Below are 17052 nucleotides of genomic sequence, written 5' to 3' on the forward strand. Positions count from 1 at the left end.
GGGAAAATGAATAAAGGGGTTAATGAAAATTGGATTAATGAAAAATAGGAAAAGTTAAATTGGGAAAATGAATAAAGGGATTAATGAAAATTGGATTAATGAAAAATAGGAAAAGTTAAAATTTGGAAAATGAATAAAGGGATAAATGAAAATAAAAAAAATGATTTTTTTTTACTCTTTTTTTATTTATTTTACTCATTTATTTAGTTATTTTACCCATTTTTTAATTTATTTACCCATTTTTTTATTTATTTAATTTTGGCCGAAATGGCTTTCCATACATCTTGGCCTCATATCTCCTGTTGCCATGGCGATTTAACAGCCAGTGTGGCGTCCCACGAGACTCTGACCTGAAAGTACCGAGACAGAGAGCTAAATACACAAGGACAGACAGGACAAAATAACACAGGTACTCTGTAAGGACCGCATTGCAAAGAATGTATAAAGCTCTTCAGATCATTCATAAAAAACTCGATACATTAGTCAAACTTAATGTAGCTTTTATGTTGATGTTGTAAAAATGAGTATTCTTCTATATAAGCAAACACATGTTTGGAAAAAGTCAAATTTCAACCTGGACGGTGGGTTAACTTGGAGCTCTTTAACGGACAATTCTGTGATTTTCCCATGGATGTTTTCACTCAAACCGTTTTGTGTTGCAAGCACAGCTGCAGGCAAAAAAACAACCTTTTGAAAAAAACCCTGAATTTAATTAGTTTTATTCCTAAATGGATCTCTGATTCAAAGATATTTTTTCTTTAAAAAACCTTGTGCAGAAGGTTTTTTCAGAAGGTGCACAGTCAGAGTAAAAGAACAAAAAAACAAGTATAACCTTTTCACTTATAAAGTTTTACTTATTTTAAAATGAATAAATGATAGTGTCCTTGGTTTTAAAAGAAAGAAGTTATTACATGTTCATTTTTCTTTAAGTTAACTCAAAATGCGGCAAAACGTTCAGCAGCTTGAAGAACCAGCTTCAGCTTCAAAAACTCAAAGTTCTTCACGTCAGTGACAAGTTTATTTGTCCCATTCTTATTTAAAATGTTGCTTAATTTCATAAAAATGTGGGGGCAAACATTTAAAAAAGTCCCACCACAGTCTTTGTTTGATGTGTGAGCCATTGTAACCTGCTGAGATTTAAAAACAGATATTATTGTTGTAGTTTAGATGCTGTTCTTGGGTTCATTGTCTTGTTTAATGAGTCGTTTTTATTTAATCTTTAATCTAATCTGTTAGACAGTTTGAAATAATGGACTAATGTTAAGGAAGATGGAAGAGTTCACAGCTGATTCTCGCTGCAAAAAAAAGCCCAAACCACCAACCTTCCACTACCATGCACGATTGATACTTTAAGGCGCTGTGTACCTTTTTTTCTCATTTTGTTTACTATGCTCATATCCAAAACAAAAACAAAATGCCCTTTTAATATGTTCACATGTTGATAACTTTCTTTTTTTTTTAAAAACTTGATTTTATTAAAAAAGATACAACATTTCTTTTTGTTTTGCTTGTAAATACCAATAAAATTAAAACATATACCACAACAATCCTTATTATTTTGCATTGTTCTTTGCACTAAGGTGTATAATACATGATGATGCATGTTATTATGAGTCTTTTCTGTCAATAAAACAGTGAAAACATTAAAATGAATCATCAGCTGTCTCCATCAAATGACAAAATTCACTGATGCGCCTGTTTTCTGTCTCCACAGCTGTTTCCTTCATGAGACACAGCGCGTCGGCTTTCGGATTTGCTGTGAGTCCCGGCTGCCCTCTTTCCTCCTTTTTGTGCCGATCAGTTAGTCATTACTAGGGTCCTGATGATTTATTAATGAATCCCAGCACCAAAGTGTTATCGGTCCCTTTGTTGCCATGGTAACAGAGGGGAGAAAACGGACTCCGCAAGGAGCTGAGGTTGAATGTCAAAATGCTTATTGTTTCTGCAAACAGAAGAAAGCTTTTTATGAGATTTTTTTTTTTATTGTCAGAGAAAATGATCGAGCCTGTTAATAGAAAAAGGTAAAACTTGAATAAATCCCTATCTTGGACCAGTGATGAAAAATGAGATCAGCATAAAGTGGTTAGAATATTTGATCTGCTGCTGCCTCTTTACTAATGACTGGATTTTAATTAACAAAGGCATCACTGTTTAATAAGTGGGGAACCTGTAAAGCATCTGATTATCAATGTACATTTTATAATTAAAAACTAAAATGATACTGATCATAGTGCATTTTATTACTCCACTTCAGAGACCAGATTTTATTTGATAACTTTGGAAAATAAATTACTTTAAATTAAGCCACAATTCGATGCTTTTCACTTTATTATAAACCTGTTTTAAAATTTGCTTTCCAGCAGTCTTGTTGTCTTTATTTATAAACATAAAAATAAATAAAATGATACTGTTTAATATTTTAACAAAGTGCCTTGTCAAACCATATGAATATAAAATTAGTTACAGTTAAAATATTTATGTAGCAGGTTATCTAATTTGGTATTTCATAACAAAAACTTCAACAAATAATTTAAAATGTGGTAAAATGGGAGCATAAAGTCATATGAATATAGTGACAATGTTTAAAGATATAAACACATTTATCATTTTTCACATGTTAATTTAACATATTTTCATCTGATTTTTGTTATAAAGCCACGTTTCATCTTATTAAATGTTTATTTTCTTAACTTTTTATGTTTTTTACTTTTACTGTGTTTGCTACTTAGCTGATGATTTGACGAAAAATATTATCTTATCTCAGTTTTCTCTCACCGTCTCTGTTTCTGTTGTAGTTTGACGCCACACTGGACGTCATGTCGTCAGCCATCGTCTTGTGGCGCTACAGCAACGCAGCAGCGGTGCACTCTGCACACAGAGAGTACATGTGAGTAGAAGCTGGTCTAACATGATCAAATACAAAACCGGGAAGCACAACAAGTGAGTACGGCAGGAGAGGAGTAAATGTGAGGGCAGACCGGTGTACCGCACCAATCATTTTCAGATTATATTTCAAAATTTATTTGAAGGGCTAAGAGGATTTCAGTCATGTCAGATGTATCCACACCAATTTAAAGTGTCTATTTATTGGTGTCCTTTGATTGAACAAAGTAAATGTCTGTCACTGCATATTACAGACATGCTGCAGCTCAGTTGACTTTATTAATTAACTGTCAAGTTGCTCAGAGGCCTGCTTGTCTAACAAGAACATCATGATTCACCTCAGGGGTGTTGCTGATAATGAAAGATGCCTTTCATTAACACAGACAAAATCACACGCATTGATCTACAGAAAAACTCTTACATATAAATTAACCTTTATATCCTTAACTTCCAAGAAATGATGACCTTTTTCAGTTTTCAAACACAGGCAGTTGTTCAAAGGTAACTACAGAAACTGCATTTTTTGTCAAACTATAGCGTGAATGTTGAGTGCTGAGTTACTTTGCTGAAATTTGTTAAAGAAGCTAAAACTTAATTGTTAAAGTTAAAACAGGCACAACACAAGCTGAAATCTCAGCTAAAAAGCAAAAGTAGCTAAAAGTTATAAGTAGCACCTAAAAGCTAAAATTAATAAAAGTGAAAACTTTGAAAACAGTAGCTAAAGAGACATAAAAAAACAAAAATAGAGAATGTATACTGAAGCAAGTTTCAAAAAGAACAATGATTTGTAGGAATGGAAAATATATCAATGTATTTCTTTGGGGAATTTTACTTTAAATAAAATTAAAAATTTTGCAAAGTATAAAAGTTACTAAAAAACAAAAGTCATAGCACACTATTCTTGACTGAACAAAACATATTGATATATAATAAAGTTTAAAATAAAGTATGCAGAAGTAGTTACATTTCAATAAACATAGGAAAGAAACTATAAACAAGAAAATAATCATGTGATCATGTCAACCTCCCACTGAAGCAATTTTTAAAAATCACGATTTGTGACACAAAATCGAAATGAGTTCACCTTATAATGAAAATGACCTTTAATTATCTGAGAACTGTGACAGTTTCATGACGAGCAGCTACAGTCTGAATCAGAGAAAATATCAGAGAAATGAAAGTCCTCACTTCTCTGGACCTGCTGAGATTCTGTCTCTGCAGGGAGACAAACGAGAGGCAGGTTCTGTCATTTGAGTTCAGCAGATTTGTCAAAAACAGATCTCCTAAAACACAAGGTTGTGTAGAAACAGTGAACCAGCTTATCTTTAAAGTGACATGTTGCCTAATTGACAAAATCTTCAAAATTATTTTTATGAACAAAGTTAAATCCCTCTGAAAATGTTTTTCCTGGTTACACAGACTCTGAATAAAACAGTCATCCAGTTTCTGAGAAACACTGACAGTAATTATTTGTGTGTGTGTGTGTGTGTAATTGTGGGTAACGTTGTGCCTCGCAGCCGTATCACACAGCGTGTAATTTCTGACCTTTAATTTTTAAATGTCTAAGGATGACTTGGCTGTAAATCAAGCCAGCTCTTCTTTCATTCTTTGCTGGTTATTTAATGTGTCATAATTCTGCTTTATAAAACCTTTCTCTTTGCTGTGTGTCTGCAGAGCATGTGTCATCCTGGGGATTGTGTTTATTCTTTCCTCCTTGTGTATCCTCGGAAAAGCCATCCATGATCTGGCTACAAAGATGCCTCCAGAAGTGGTAGGAAAGCACACAGAAACAGCAGCTAATTCAACATTGTGTTTACCTTCAAAGCAACAGATCCTGTCTACAATAATCGGTTTTGTTTCAACTAAACGTAACTAAAGGTAGTATCTCGCTGCAATGCAACTGTTGGAGACTAGTTGGTGACTCAAACTTGACTCATTGTTTCCTCCTTCAAGGTGTTTCCAGTAGTGTTGGTTTGTTTGTTTGTCTGTCTATTTGCAAGATTACCTAAAAACTAATGCACAGATTTTGATGAAATTTTCAGGAATTGTTGGATTTTTGGTGGTGATCTGGATCACCATCCACATCCTGCAATGTTTTAATGACCGTACGGTTTTGGTGGAGGTTTGCGCTCTCCTAGCGCTTCTATTCGCAAGAAAATATGAAAAACAATAATATCAGACATGAATACAAGATATACAAAACAAAACCATGACATCAAACTATCAGCTGCCAGACTGACCTAAAGCCTTAAAGTCTGAAATGTATTATTACAGAATAATGTTCAGGAATATTAATGAGGAATAAAATGTCCCACAAAATAAGTTCAATTTATCTTCTTGATTTAATACAATACTACATTTGCAAATATTGTTAAATTAGATAGAAATCATGGGTAATATTCTTAGATTTACTCATTTGAAAGTAAAATAGAATAGTATGGTAAATCTGAAATGACCGTTGTGTTTTTGTTGCTGGTTGTTTTACTTTGAAAGGGTTTACCGTGTTGGTTACAGCCTCCACTGTGACACAGCTTTTCACTTCTCTGAACCTTCTTCTGTAGTTTCTAAATGATTAAGTCCTCACCATCTGTCATTTTTACCAACCCGTGAAGCCAAGACGGAGAGGAGAAAGACGCAGTTTCACTTCTAAAAATAGTTGTCTGCTATGCAGCCTCAAAGATTTAAAATGTAGTGATTGATTCAGTAATTGAGGCCTGATTCCAAAACTTCTTCACTGTATCGAATTTAACAGTTCACTCTTTAAAACAGCATTTAATCATAATGAAGGGAGATTTTACGAACTCATTACCTTAGTTTCTCCTTCTGTCATCAATATTGGATTATCCTTGTCATCGTATTTCCCCCCCATCGGCTCAACAGGCCTATTGAAGCAACAGGGGGGAAATTGTTTTTCAAAAGAATTATTTTCATTCATCTGGCTTCCATCCCTTTAGGCCGCCATTTGACATTTTAGGCACTCTCCCGAACGCTTATCTTTCTCTTCCTCTCACTGAATCTAAAACTGTTTTTCTTAGAATAATAAAAACACAGTTTAGATCCTCTTGGAAGAAATTATTTTTCATCAGATAGGGATTTTTCTCTCAGAACACTCAGACTTTTCAGCACAAGAGCGCAACAGTGCTTTTTAGATTTTAACAACACAGAATGTGAAATGGTTTCATATTTTATAACACTTTTTGTGCTTTTGGCTGCTCCTTTCTTCAGTGCTAACCAATTAAAGAACTATAATTTCTAATTAGTAAAACTAAAGTCTACATATTGAATTTTTCATTGAGCGAAGAAACCAAACACAACAAAAATACAGTAATTCTGTGAAGCAAACAAACAAAAACAATATTTTATTGGACTTGAACTCAAATCTTCTGAGTTCAAGTCCACCAGCTGGTTTATGTTGCTGCCAGTTTCTACGAGATATAAAAGAATCTATAAATATCCTATGAGTGAAACAGTACTTGTAGTATACAAACGTGCACCTTTTGACACGAGCAGTAAAAATGATCATTTAAATGAGATATTCTGATCATGTTTAATCCAGGTTCACAGTAAACTAGACGAGCCTGCTGTAATGCTTTAATTTTTATGCCTTATTTCTGAATGTTTATGAAAATTTCTCCCCAAAGATGTGTGTCACTGTTTAACTTTAGATGAAAATAGCTTTCACGTTCTTGATTTGAAATCATTCAGCATTCAGCCTGAGTACACCCCACTGACATTTAAAAAATATATTAAGGATAAATTAGGATCTTAAATGAAAAAGAGATATTGCAAGAGATAAAGGTCAACAGAGGAGCTGGTAAAGGGCTGCAGCTATTCTGCAGACTGTTTATTGCTTTTCTGCCATTATGTTAATGTGTGTGTGGGTGTGTGTTTGTGTGTGCATGTGTCTGTGTGTGTTGGATCCCAGGGGATTTTCCTGACACCAGTGAAATCCTATTTCCACTATTTGTCTTTTTGACACCCTCTGCCAGCTTCTCACTCATTTCTTCGCCTCTTCTGTCAGCCTTTGTGGTTTTCTCTCCAGATGTAAACATTTAGCATGTAAATGTATGCTGTAATAAATGTTGGCATTCTCGACACAAAGAGAAAACAAAGCAACTACAGGCCGTAAAGGATGCAGTGAAGTAATACCAGCATGTGACTTGGGTCTAATCGGTTTAATTAAAAGTGTTCTCAGCCACCTGCCGTTGTTTTATCTGTAAATAGCTGTCATAAGAACCTTGTTGTGGCAAAATTTGTGGATGCAGTACAGTTTAAAGGGTAGAACAGTTGCATCTGTTTCAAATTCAGCTTGTCTCCCTCTAAACTTCATTTTTTTGTATCTTTCGCCAGTCTGCCTCTATTTTATTGTTCTCATCTGCATCTTTTTATTCCTTTCACGGCAAGCCCACCTCATCTGTCTGCTACGATGTTGTTTATTATCATGCATAGTCTGTTTCCACCTTTGGGCTTCCTCACTGGAGTCTTCATCAAAAAGCAGTCACATGTGATTTGACGTACCAGACGTGATCTGTTTATACGCTTGGTTTTGTTCGAGTTTCTGTGTCGCAGGGATGGCTCGTTTGTGACTGTGCAAATCCCCTAATATGACGTGCAGCAGGTAATGAATGAGGAAAAGGGTGTTTCTTACGCTGTCAGTAATAAAACTCTGCTGTGGTTTCGTGCTCTGAGAGACCTACAGCTCACATAGAAGCTGAACAACCTGAGGGGGAAATCGATACGGTTGGGAATACTGTAAAATGCTGCCAACTTGGGCTGTGAAATCACATCAAGTGGACAGGGGGTGAAGAAAAGCAGACATCACGATTCGCATCACGTCCTCTGGAGCAGCTCTGACTGGCTGTTTGTGTCTAGTACCTGATTAAATCCAGAACTGAGAGCTGCCCCCACTAACTCTGTTGAGGAGCAAGTGGGAGATGTCATGCAGCCATTAGAATGTATACACACATTACACTGCTACAGTCAGGGGGGTTCACTGTTAAAAAGACCTCAATAAGTGAGATTTCCTTCATAAATTATGCATAAAGACAGAATTATGTGTTACTAAATAGAAAGGAGTTCCCCTCATGCTGCAGTGAGCCAGTTGAAAACATGCAGCACATATAAAAGGAGGGAAAGAAAACATCTTAAAAAGAAAATATGACTGACAGCGAAATGATAATGAACACACTGGAGAGGCTCACGTAGGTTTGGTAAAGCTGTCACATATTGTTATCTGTTGTTTTTATGTCCTGGAGAAACAGATTTATCTCATGAATAACAGCATAAAGATGCACCGCCTTGTGGAGTTTATTGAATTCTAACTGTAAGTAAAAGCCCATCAGTCCTTGAAGGGATGCATGTCACCTGCTGCCTTTCATGCCAGAGTTTTAGACTAAAATCATCTTATGCTGAGAAGAAACACAGTTGTAGCTTTTCTTTAAACAAACCTTGAAAATGACACTATGCTCAGTCCCATACGAGATACGTTAGATCTTGAGGATGATCTCAGCTATTACCACATCAAATTTTAGCTCAATATCTGTAAAACTAGCTGATTCATAGCCATGTTCGGTTTGAATCATGCCGATTAGCTGTGGCGGCCATCTTGAAATAGGTTGACTCCAAAAGTTAGTCAGTTGTAAACACATACCCAGTGATTACTTTCTAAAGTTTCATTAACTTGTTCCTCTGTCCAGTGGTTCATGAGATAGTCTGCTAAACCAAATTTTAGTTCAATATCTGTAAAACTGATTGAATTGTAAACATTTTTTGTGGCTGTTAAAGTAAGTTGGATGTGGCAGCCATCTTAACTCTAAAGGTTTATTATTTTGTAGCTGTATATCCATCTATTGCAGTTTTTAATAAGTTTTTTTCCTGTTGTTTATGAAATATTTTATAAAAACAGACACAGAGACTGGCTTTTGTTGTTCAACATTGTGTCAGGTTGGGTGGAGACTCATTCTTGATCCAAGAATGAAACTAATTTCTTTAAGAATAAAGAAACAAAAACAAAAAGCTGACAAGGCAGCAAAAACAAAACATAAACTAAAGCTATAAATGGAGGCTAACATGGGAAGAACAAGACAGCGAGAGAAACACAACAACCAACCAACAAGTAAAAGGATAAATGAGCAGGTTTTAAAAGCAGAAGGTCATTAGGGGAAGTGGGCACAGGTGAGTGATTACAACTAGGGTCAGGTGGAGACGGGCGTGGCACGAAGACAAGTGATGACAGAGGACAAGTGGAAAGAAAGACACAAGGAACAAAGACTGAACAAAACCCAGACTAAACATAAAGGCAACTAAATAATAAAATAAACAATAAACCCAAAAGAAAACTGAGAGAAGAAACCAAACAAAACCCAATTTCTGACACAACGGGCTGTTAATATAACTATTTTTCATAATTATGAACATATATGTTGTGTTTTCTTAAGGTGAAGCCAGAGGAGAGCATTTAGAAGGAAACTAATAATGATCTGAAAGCAGATATTGGTCCAAAAAAGAATCTTGTTCAAATCTTCTCCAAAAAGACCAAAATATTGTATCTCTCAAATTAGAAAAGGAAACTTCCTATTACAAAAAAATGACTAAAGTTTTGTTTCAATCTGTCATTTGAATACTTTAAAATAAAATGAAAATCATCAAAGTTCTGCTGTAGGACCTGATTCGACTGCATTTACTGCACAGCATATTTATGGACGTGTACTGAAATATAAAATTACATAGAATCTCATAATTCTCCACCAGAGATAAAGTGAAGAAAAGTATTATACTGTATGTTGCTGTTAGTAAAAGAGTCTAAGTCTGTGTGTGGTATTTATTCTCATTCTTCCACAAAATAATTTTCCGGTGTCGTCTAAGTTCTAATAATAAAATTTTGGCTTAAATTTACAAAACAATTATGAGAACCAGTTAAAACAACACCTTAGAGTCATTTTTTAAAGAAAAAAACAACAACATAAGTGACTGAGTCATAAATAAATACCCACCATCAGCAACTTATGCTGTATATAGCAGCAAAAAAGAGGCCACACTTGCAGTTTCATTCTTGCAAGGAGGGCAGCATCATGAAGGTCAGATGAAGAAAAAAGCTTTTACAAACCAGGTTTTTTTAGGAGCACAAAACATAATTATCTATCTAGCTTTTTGGCTTCATTATTTTTTACATAAAAGTAATAAATTAAGGTAGTCATGGTCAATGCAACAACAACATTCAGTGATTGGTTCTATATAATATCACGTCATGTAAATTTGCTATAAATAACCTTAACCTAAAGTCTAGTGTTTCATGTAAGGTCTAATATAAAATTTAATGTCAATCAAATGAGTTTAAAAAGCCAAAAGTCTGATATTATGTAAATGTGCCTTGACCAAAAGTCTTGAGTGGAAAGTCACAGTCTGACAAAAGAAGTCCAAGAGTGTCCTCCACTGTCACATTTCCTTTGTTTATTCTTTGCCTCCTTCTGTTCACTGTCTGTCGTTCCCCCAGCGTGGGCCAATTAAATCTGAGAGATCGACACTCAGGGGTCGAGTTGTGTTTCTGCTGAGTCTGTTTGAGACTTACGATTAAAAACACCAGAGCTTCACATCACTTTGAGGCATCATCTGTTTGACCTTGAGCTGAAGTCGAGCAGAGTGATGGAGATTAATAAAGCTCGGTCCTGCAAGAGCTGAGCAGGTCAATGTGTCTGACTGACGGTGCTGCAGCCCAGTTTTACATCTGTTTCTTTGCCTTTCACTTCTTGATGTTTACTGTTGTCTGCCCCTGCTGTGTTCACGTTTTATTTTTATTTTTTTACTTACCTCAGGATGACTTCCTCTTCAGCGTGTCCATAGTGAGTGGGCTCACTTGTGCCGTGTTGGCTGTGGCCAAGTTCATGCTGGGAAAAAAGCTGACCAGTCGGGCACTCATCACTGACGGTAGGATGTGCACATGCAACAAACAAAAATCAAAGGCCTTCATTTCTTGAAGAAATGCATGTTGCCCGCCACCTTTTGTACCAGAGTTTTATTCTAAGATCATCTTATGTTAAGAAATGATACCTAGAAAATAACGTTATGTGCAATATTATGCAATGTCCTCAGATGACTCTGAAAGTAAATCAGTTGTAGATGTACATCCAGTGATTACTTTCTGAGAGTTTTATTAAAATCTGTCCACTGATTTGTGAGATATTTTGCTAACAAACAAATAAACACATACACCAACATAGGCAATTATATGATCGCTCTTTGTTATGAAACGCTGGTGTTTGCTCAGAAAACTTCTGACGGTTGTGTAAATTTTCTTGATGACCACTGGTCAAGTTTGAGAGAAATGGATGGTAATTATCTCCTAAAGTATGCAGAACTGAACAAGAGTGCAGATAAACAGCACACACAGAGCCGTCCCCAGGCCTCGCTGTCCAACTCACATGGCATCAATCCAATAAACCTGAGCTTGCTGTTCTCTGAGCCTGGATTTATTTCCCACAAGACTATACCCTTACTGCAGGCAAGACAATAACCCACTGAGCTGGCTTTCACATGGGGACAGATATAATTATATTTAGGAAAAAACAAAAAACATTAGCCACTGTTCAGGGGGAAGTAATGCAGCTAACATAGTAATAAGATGCATACAGTGGATACCTTAACAGTTATGTGTGAGCTGCAAAAATGGAAAAGTATTTCAGAATTATTGTTCCAGATTATGTAGATTTGCTGCACATTCAAGCAAAATTGACACAAATATGAAATTTCAGGAGACAATTGTCATGGCAGGAATTGTCAAGATGGATCTAATTGTGTTTTGCGTTACTATTACAGCTAAGCCTAAATGAACTACTTGCTTAGAAAAAGTAATAGCTATAAAATCGATAATTTGAAATGCACACACACAAAACAGTTTTGACATTTAGAGTATAAAAATACACATTTTTATTTTACACCAATATAAGTTTTATTAAAGAATCAGCTAGTGGTCAAATATAAGTGCCGTGTTTTCAAGTTTCTTTGTTCAGTTTTTATTCAGAGTTTCTTTCTGTACTGAAGTGTTTTTGTTTTTCAGGCTTTAACTCTCTGGTTGGAGCCATCATGGGATTCTCAATTCTGATCAGCGCTGAAGTCTTCAAGCAGCACCCTGACGTCTGGTTCCTGGACGGAACCATCGGAGTTCTCATTGGACTCATCATTTTGGCCTACGGAGTCAAGTAAGATAAAACGCAACAGGAGCATATTTATTTTCCAGAATGTTTTGCATATTTTTTGTTTCTCTGGTGAGAACTTGTTTTTGTGCCCTCAGGCTCCTGAGAGACATGGTACCACGAGTCAGACAGACAAGGAACTACGAACGCTTCGAGTGAAAGAGCCAAACGCTGCACAGATGAGCAGTTTCAGACAAACAAACACACACACACCCACACACACCTGGGTACCTCCTGCCCTCTTCTCTCTCGTCTTTCATACACTCTCACATCACTTGCAGACTAACAAACACAGCAAACACACACATGTTCCTATACATACAAATATGTGAATATATGTGCACATATGGTGTACATTCTGTACATAGTACATTCATAAATCCACACACACACACATCTGAGAGACTTTGAGAGAAAACAACATATTAGCAGACCATCTCCTGGAAAAGAAAACACCTCAGTTAGAAAGTTTTCTTCTTCGTCACCTATTCTCTTTTAGCTTGTTTATGTGCTAAATTTACAACTACACCCTGGATAAGTGTATGGGAGAATGTAAAGCCTAAAGAAACGCTCCAAAACTGCTTTGAGTTTGTTCAAGTGGGCAGACATAAAAGCTGGGAAGAAGACATTAATCAGACTAACATGGCTTTTTAAATCAAAGTTCATCAGAAGTGAGGCCTGAAATAAACTGTTTATCATTTCAGTGTTCTAAATAAGACATTAAAGTCGCTTTATAATGAGGTGGCAATACATAACACAGCCTGGTACATACTGAATAAGTACCAGGTACATACAGGGTACATACCTGGTACTTACCCAGTCTGTACCTGGTACGTAGTATATAAGTACAGAGTAACAAGTCCCTTCATAACACAGCCTGGTCCCTGTAGATACCAGGTTTGTACTTGGTAAGTATTGGATATGTGCTGGTTACATACCAGGTACATACAAGGTAAGTATTTGGTATGTACCTGGAGCCTATGGAGGCTAGGTTGTTAAATGAAGTGACATGTTATCCTGTACTTATCAGGTAGTTTCAAGATAGGTACAGGTATGTACCCAGTAAGGATCGGGCTGTATTATGTATTCCTGCCTATTAAAATCTTATTTTTTCTCTGTCATATTCCTGCTGTGAGCTTTTCACTAATTCTTTGACTTTTTTTTTTACTAATCAAGTCATTTAGAATCAAAAGTGTATCATTTAGAGGACAAAGAAAAAGAGTTTCTTTGAGAATTTCTCAACATCAGGGTGGCGTTTTTTTAGCTGGTATCTGAGTTTGTATTTCAAAACTTTGTATATAAACAGAAAGTCAAAGGGGAAAATCACAACGGACAAACATTTGCCATAAAATGGTGAACATGACAAACTGAAGTGCACAAATTTGGCATTATTTTCCCTTTCTGTGTATCTTTCTATTGTATGTGATTTGGCCAAGCACAGATGATTAAACCCGTCCTGATAATTGTACCATGGTGTTTGTTTAACAATTCATCATGGAGGCAATTTTAACACTAAGAGATAATAGAAAAATGACAGAGAAGTGTTTTCTGAAGAAAATTTACCTGCTATGTAGGACTGAATTGTCATGTTGTGTACATGTTTTTCATTGTTGCAACACAAATCAATTACGTAGTTTTTGTGTTTTTTTACTTGAAACTTGTGACAACAAGGAGAATTATCACCTGGCAATAACTAACTCACGTATCTCATGTGTTTATTTAAGGAGAGATTCCTGTACCATTTGTTATGCTACATACAGGTTATCATTCTCTGATTAGATGTTTGCACTGAATCCAGCTGACTTGAATTACTTTAGTCAGAGTTGCCTCTTTTGTCCTCATTTTGACTGTAAAACCGAAACCCGAGATCGATTTTGAGATTAAGCAGCTTGTAGGAAAATAACTTACCGGATGCAGTGTTTTCTCTGTCTGCTTCTGTGTTTATTACTGCTTTCTTCAGCATGTTCCCCCTATGTTATTTACCTGTCTATCATTATGTGCAACAAGCAGAATGTAACAACGAAGCACAAGCTCTGTACATATGTTTATTACACTGTTTCGGAGTAGACGGCGTATAGTTAAAGTACAGACTGGTTATTGTTGCATATTGTTACAAAAGTTTCCTCTGTAGTGTGAATATACTGTAAATGTTTTACATTTTACTGTAGATTCTTGGTGAAATGACAAGTTTTACTGTAAGTTGTTGCACTGTAGGTGAACATTTCTGATCGGGTGGCCGTGGGGCCTGACAGCGCTGTCCAAGGCTTGTCGATAACGATAACGATAACATTTCCTTTTAGATAATCCTCAGATCCTCAAAACAATTTGCCTACTTTCTGAGATTTCTGTTCTTCAAAAGCACCGAAGTGATAAATGAACATGTTTATGTTTTGATGAATTATAAACAGATTAATGTAACACAGATGGAGTCTTGTGCACAAATTAATGAACTCGCTGGATGTGACAAGAAGAAATGGACGTTCAAATGAAAACATCTGTTCATGATGCACGAGCGCCCTCATGTGGTTGTTAGAAACATGCGCGTCTCTGTCCCCACCTGAAGACAGTCAAAAAGCCTTGGGCAGTGACTGAAAGTGTCCACTCCTCACCCGACATGGACAAAGTGTAAAATTCTTGATATTATCTTTGACTCCATTGTGTAAAGAGTATGGATTTACTGTAAACTGAAGGTGTGAGTCGACTCACACCAGCTCAACTCACCAACAGCACACTGATTTGTAACGTCTCCCTGCACCCCTCCGAACTGCACAGAAGACAATCTTTACAGACTTTTTTTTCCCAGCAAAGCACAGTGTTTCCACATGCTGAAAGCGCTCCACCAAGCACAGAACAAGCTCGCTGTAAATCTGTTACAATGACTTCCTGCTTCTCCGCAGCTCTTCTGCTCATTTGGCAAACGGTCGTGTCGTATGAGCTGAAAACCATTTAGATCTTGGCAACAAAATCCTTTCTACCTCTCTTCTTCTGTACTTTGTGTTGTTTTCATGATGCTTATTTTGTGTGCGTGCTTTCGTGCTGCTAAAAATTACAGTAGTCTTTGAAGGTGTTTAAATTAATCTTCGGATCACGAGTTAAATGCAGCAACTAAACGTCAGAAATGTGTAAAAAGTTACTGCCAGCCCTGAATGACAAATGTAATAGTTGCATATAATTAACCTCAAATATCATTTAGTTTTTTTCTGTTCTGTCATTAAGAAAAGGTTTGTGAAAAAGAAATGTGTCTAATCCTGTTAAAGGAATAGTTCATATACTTTGAAGAGGGTTTCTGTGATAAAGTTATAAACAGTTATCTTCCTGGATCTTTAAACAATCTCAGTTTGGAGAAATACAATTTATTTTTGAATAGATTGATGAACTAATAGCTTGTCTGAACAAGGCCAGGCCTTAAGTGGATTGCTGCTGTCTTAAAAGTTTCAGTTCAGTTTATTTATAAAGATAAATTAATAGATACTTTATTGATCCCAGAGTGAAATTTAAAATATTTGAAATATAGTACTAATTCACAAAGAAAGTCATCTCAAGGCACTATACAAAAAAAAGTCCAATATAGATCCAGTATTTAGATTCAAATCCACTTACAGTCAGTTAATTTCTATTTTAACACAATCCATTTACTCAGTAATTACATTATGAAATATCAATTAGTAAAAGTTATCTCAGAAAACCAGCAGATTGTGTTGAATCTTCACTTCTGGTCAATTCCCCAGCTCGATGGCGACAGTAGGAAGAAGTGACTCCCTTTTAACAAGAAAGAATTTCCATCAAAATCAGAACTGGGCTCAGTTTAAGCAGCCATCTGGTCCAACACAGAGCTTCATCTGGCAGCAGCATTTAGCTTTAGCACTTCCAGCAGAAATATATGCATTTCTGTCAGAATTGCCATGTAATCCAAAAGCGATGAGACTTCTGCATTAATCACCATGAAGGCTTTCAGACTGGACTTGTTTTGAGACGGCAGTGATCCATGTTGATTCTAGCCTTGCTTGGGTCGACTGTTAGCTCATCAATTCAATCAGTTTCTCCAAACAGAGGTTGCACAAAAAGCTATCTACAGCAGATAAGACATTAATTGTTCATTGCCTTTGCACAGTTAGCCACTTCAAAGATCTAAACTATCCCTTTCAGGTGCAAAAGACGTGAAATATCTCATTGGTTGATATGAGGTGTTATATCTGAATCTCTTTCATCATTTCATTAAAACAGCCCACAAACGTGTCAAATCTTACTGTTTGATGACGCGCGCCAAACCACTAAAACTAAGTGCCAGCCATTCTGAAATGAACCGACGATGCATCGTGTAGGTGTGCTCATAATTAGCCATTAATTTGACCAAAATTCATTATGATAGCAATACAAACCACTTCTCTGTTGCCATAAGCTTTGCATGGGCTTGTAAAAAAAACCCTACAGTGACAGTGGTTACAGATGTGGTACAGCTGCACACACGGAAATATATAAGTGAATTTACATTATATAACAGATTGTTTGTATGATAAAAGCATCAGTGTTAAACCAGATGATGTAAACATTATTTATGTAAAAGAACAATAGGAATATATCTCTTTGTCAATGAAGTTTTATTGATTCAGTAAATAAAGGTTTTTCCTGTATAATCATCTGATCGTTGAAAGATGTGGACTTTCATTTATTCTTTTTTATTAATTCACCAGCTTTTTACAAACCTAACATTTCTTAAAGGAATGCACATCACCCACCAGCTTATGTGCTAGATTTTTAAACTAAGATCATCTTATGTCATTCACATTTTGGTCAAAATAATGTTCAACATGATCTCATGCAATATTGCAAAATGTCACATTCAGAGTACATATTGTGTCTCTCAGCTACAGCATGACCAATTTTTAACTCAATATCTGTACATATGACAGAATTACAGCAATTTTTGTGCTGGTTATGTTACCTGTGGCAGCCATCTTGGATTGGATTGACTCCAAATAGT

At 36.0% G+C, this 17052-nt stretch overlaps 1 protein-coding gene across 1 annotated transcript in view; it reads left to right on the top strand.

Moving 5' to 3' along the window:
- The window catches only part of tmem163a (transmembrane protein 163a), a 57525-nt gene extending 40817 nt beyond the window's left edge, over window positions 1-16708 (top strand). The window contains exons 3-8 of the mRNA XM_017420760.1: window positions 1715-1758; window positions 2796-2887; window positions 4558-4654; window positions 10695-10806; window positions 11936-12077; window positions 12170-16708. Of these exons, the coding sequence (XP_017276249.1) occupies window positions 1715-1758; window positions 2796-2887; window positions 4558-4654; window positions 10695-10806; window positions 11936-12077; window positions 12170-12230 (548 nt within the window). The 3' untranslated portion in view covers window positions 12231-16708. The remainder of the gene's footprint in view (window positions 1-1714; window positions 1759-2795; window positions 2888-4557; window positions 4655-10694; window positions 10807-11935; window positions 12078-12169) is intronic.
- The last annotated feature ends 344 nt before the right edge of the window (window positions 16709-17052 follow it).

The sequence above is a fragment of the Kryptolebias marmoratus genome, linkage group LG6 (genome assembly GCF_001649575.2).
Source record: "Kryptolebias marmoratus isolate JLee-2015 linkage group LG6, ASM164957v2, whole genome shotgun sequence".
Lineage (NCBI taxonomy): Eukaryota > Metazoa > Chordata > Actinopteri > Cyprinodontiformes > Rivulidae > Kryptolebias > Kryptolebias marmoratus.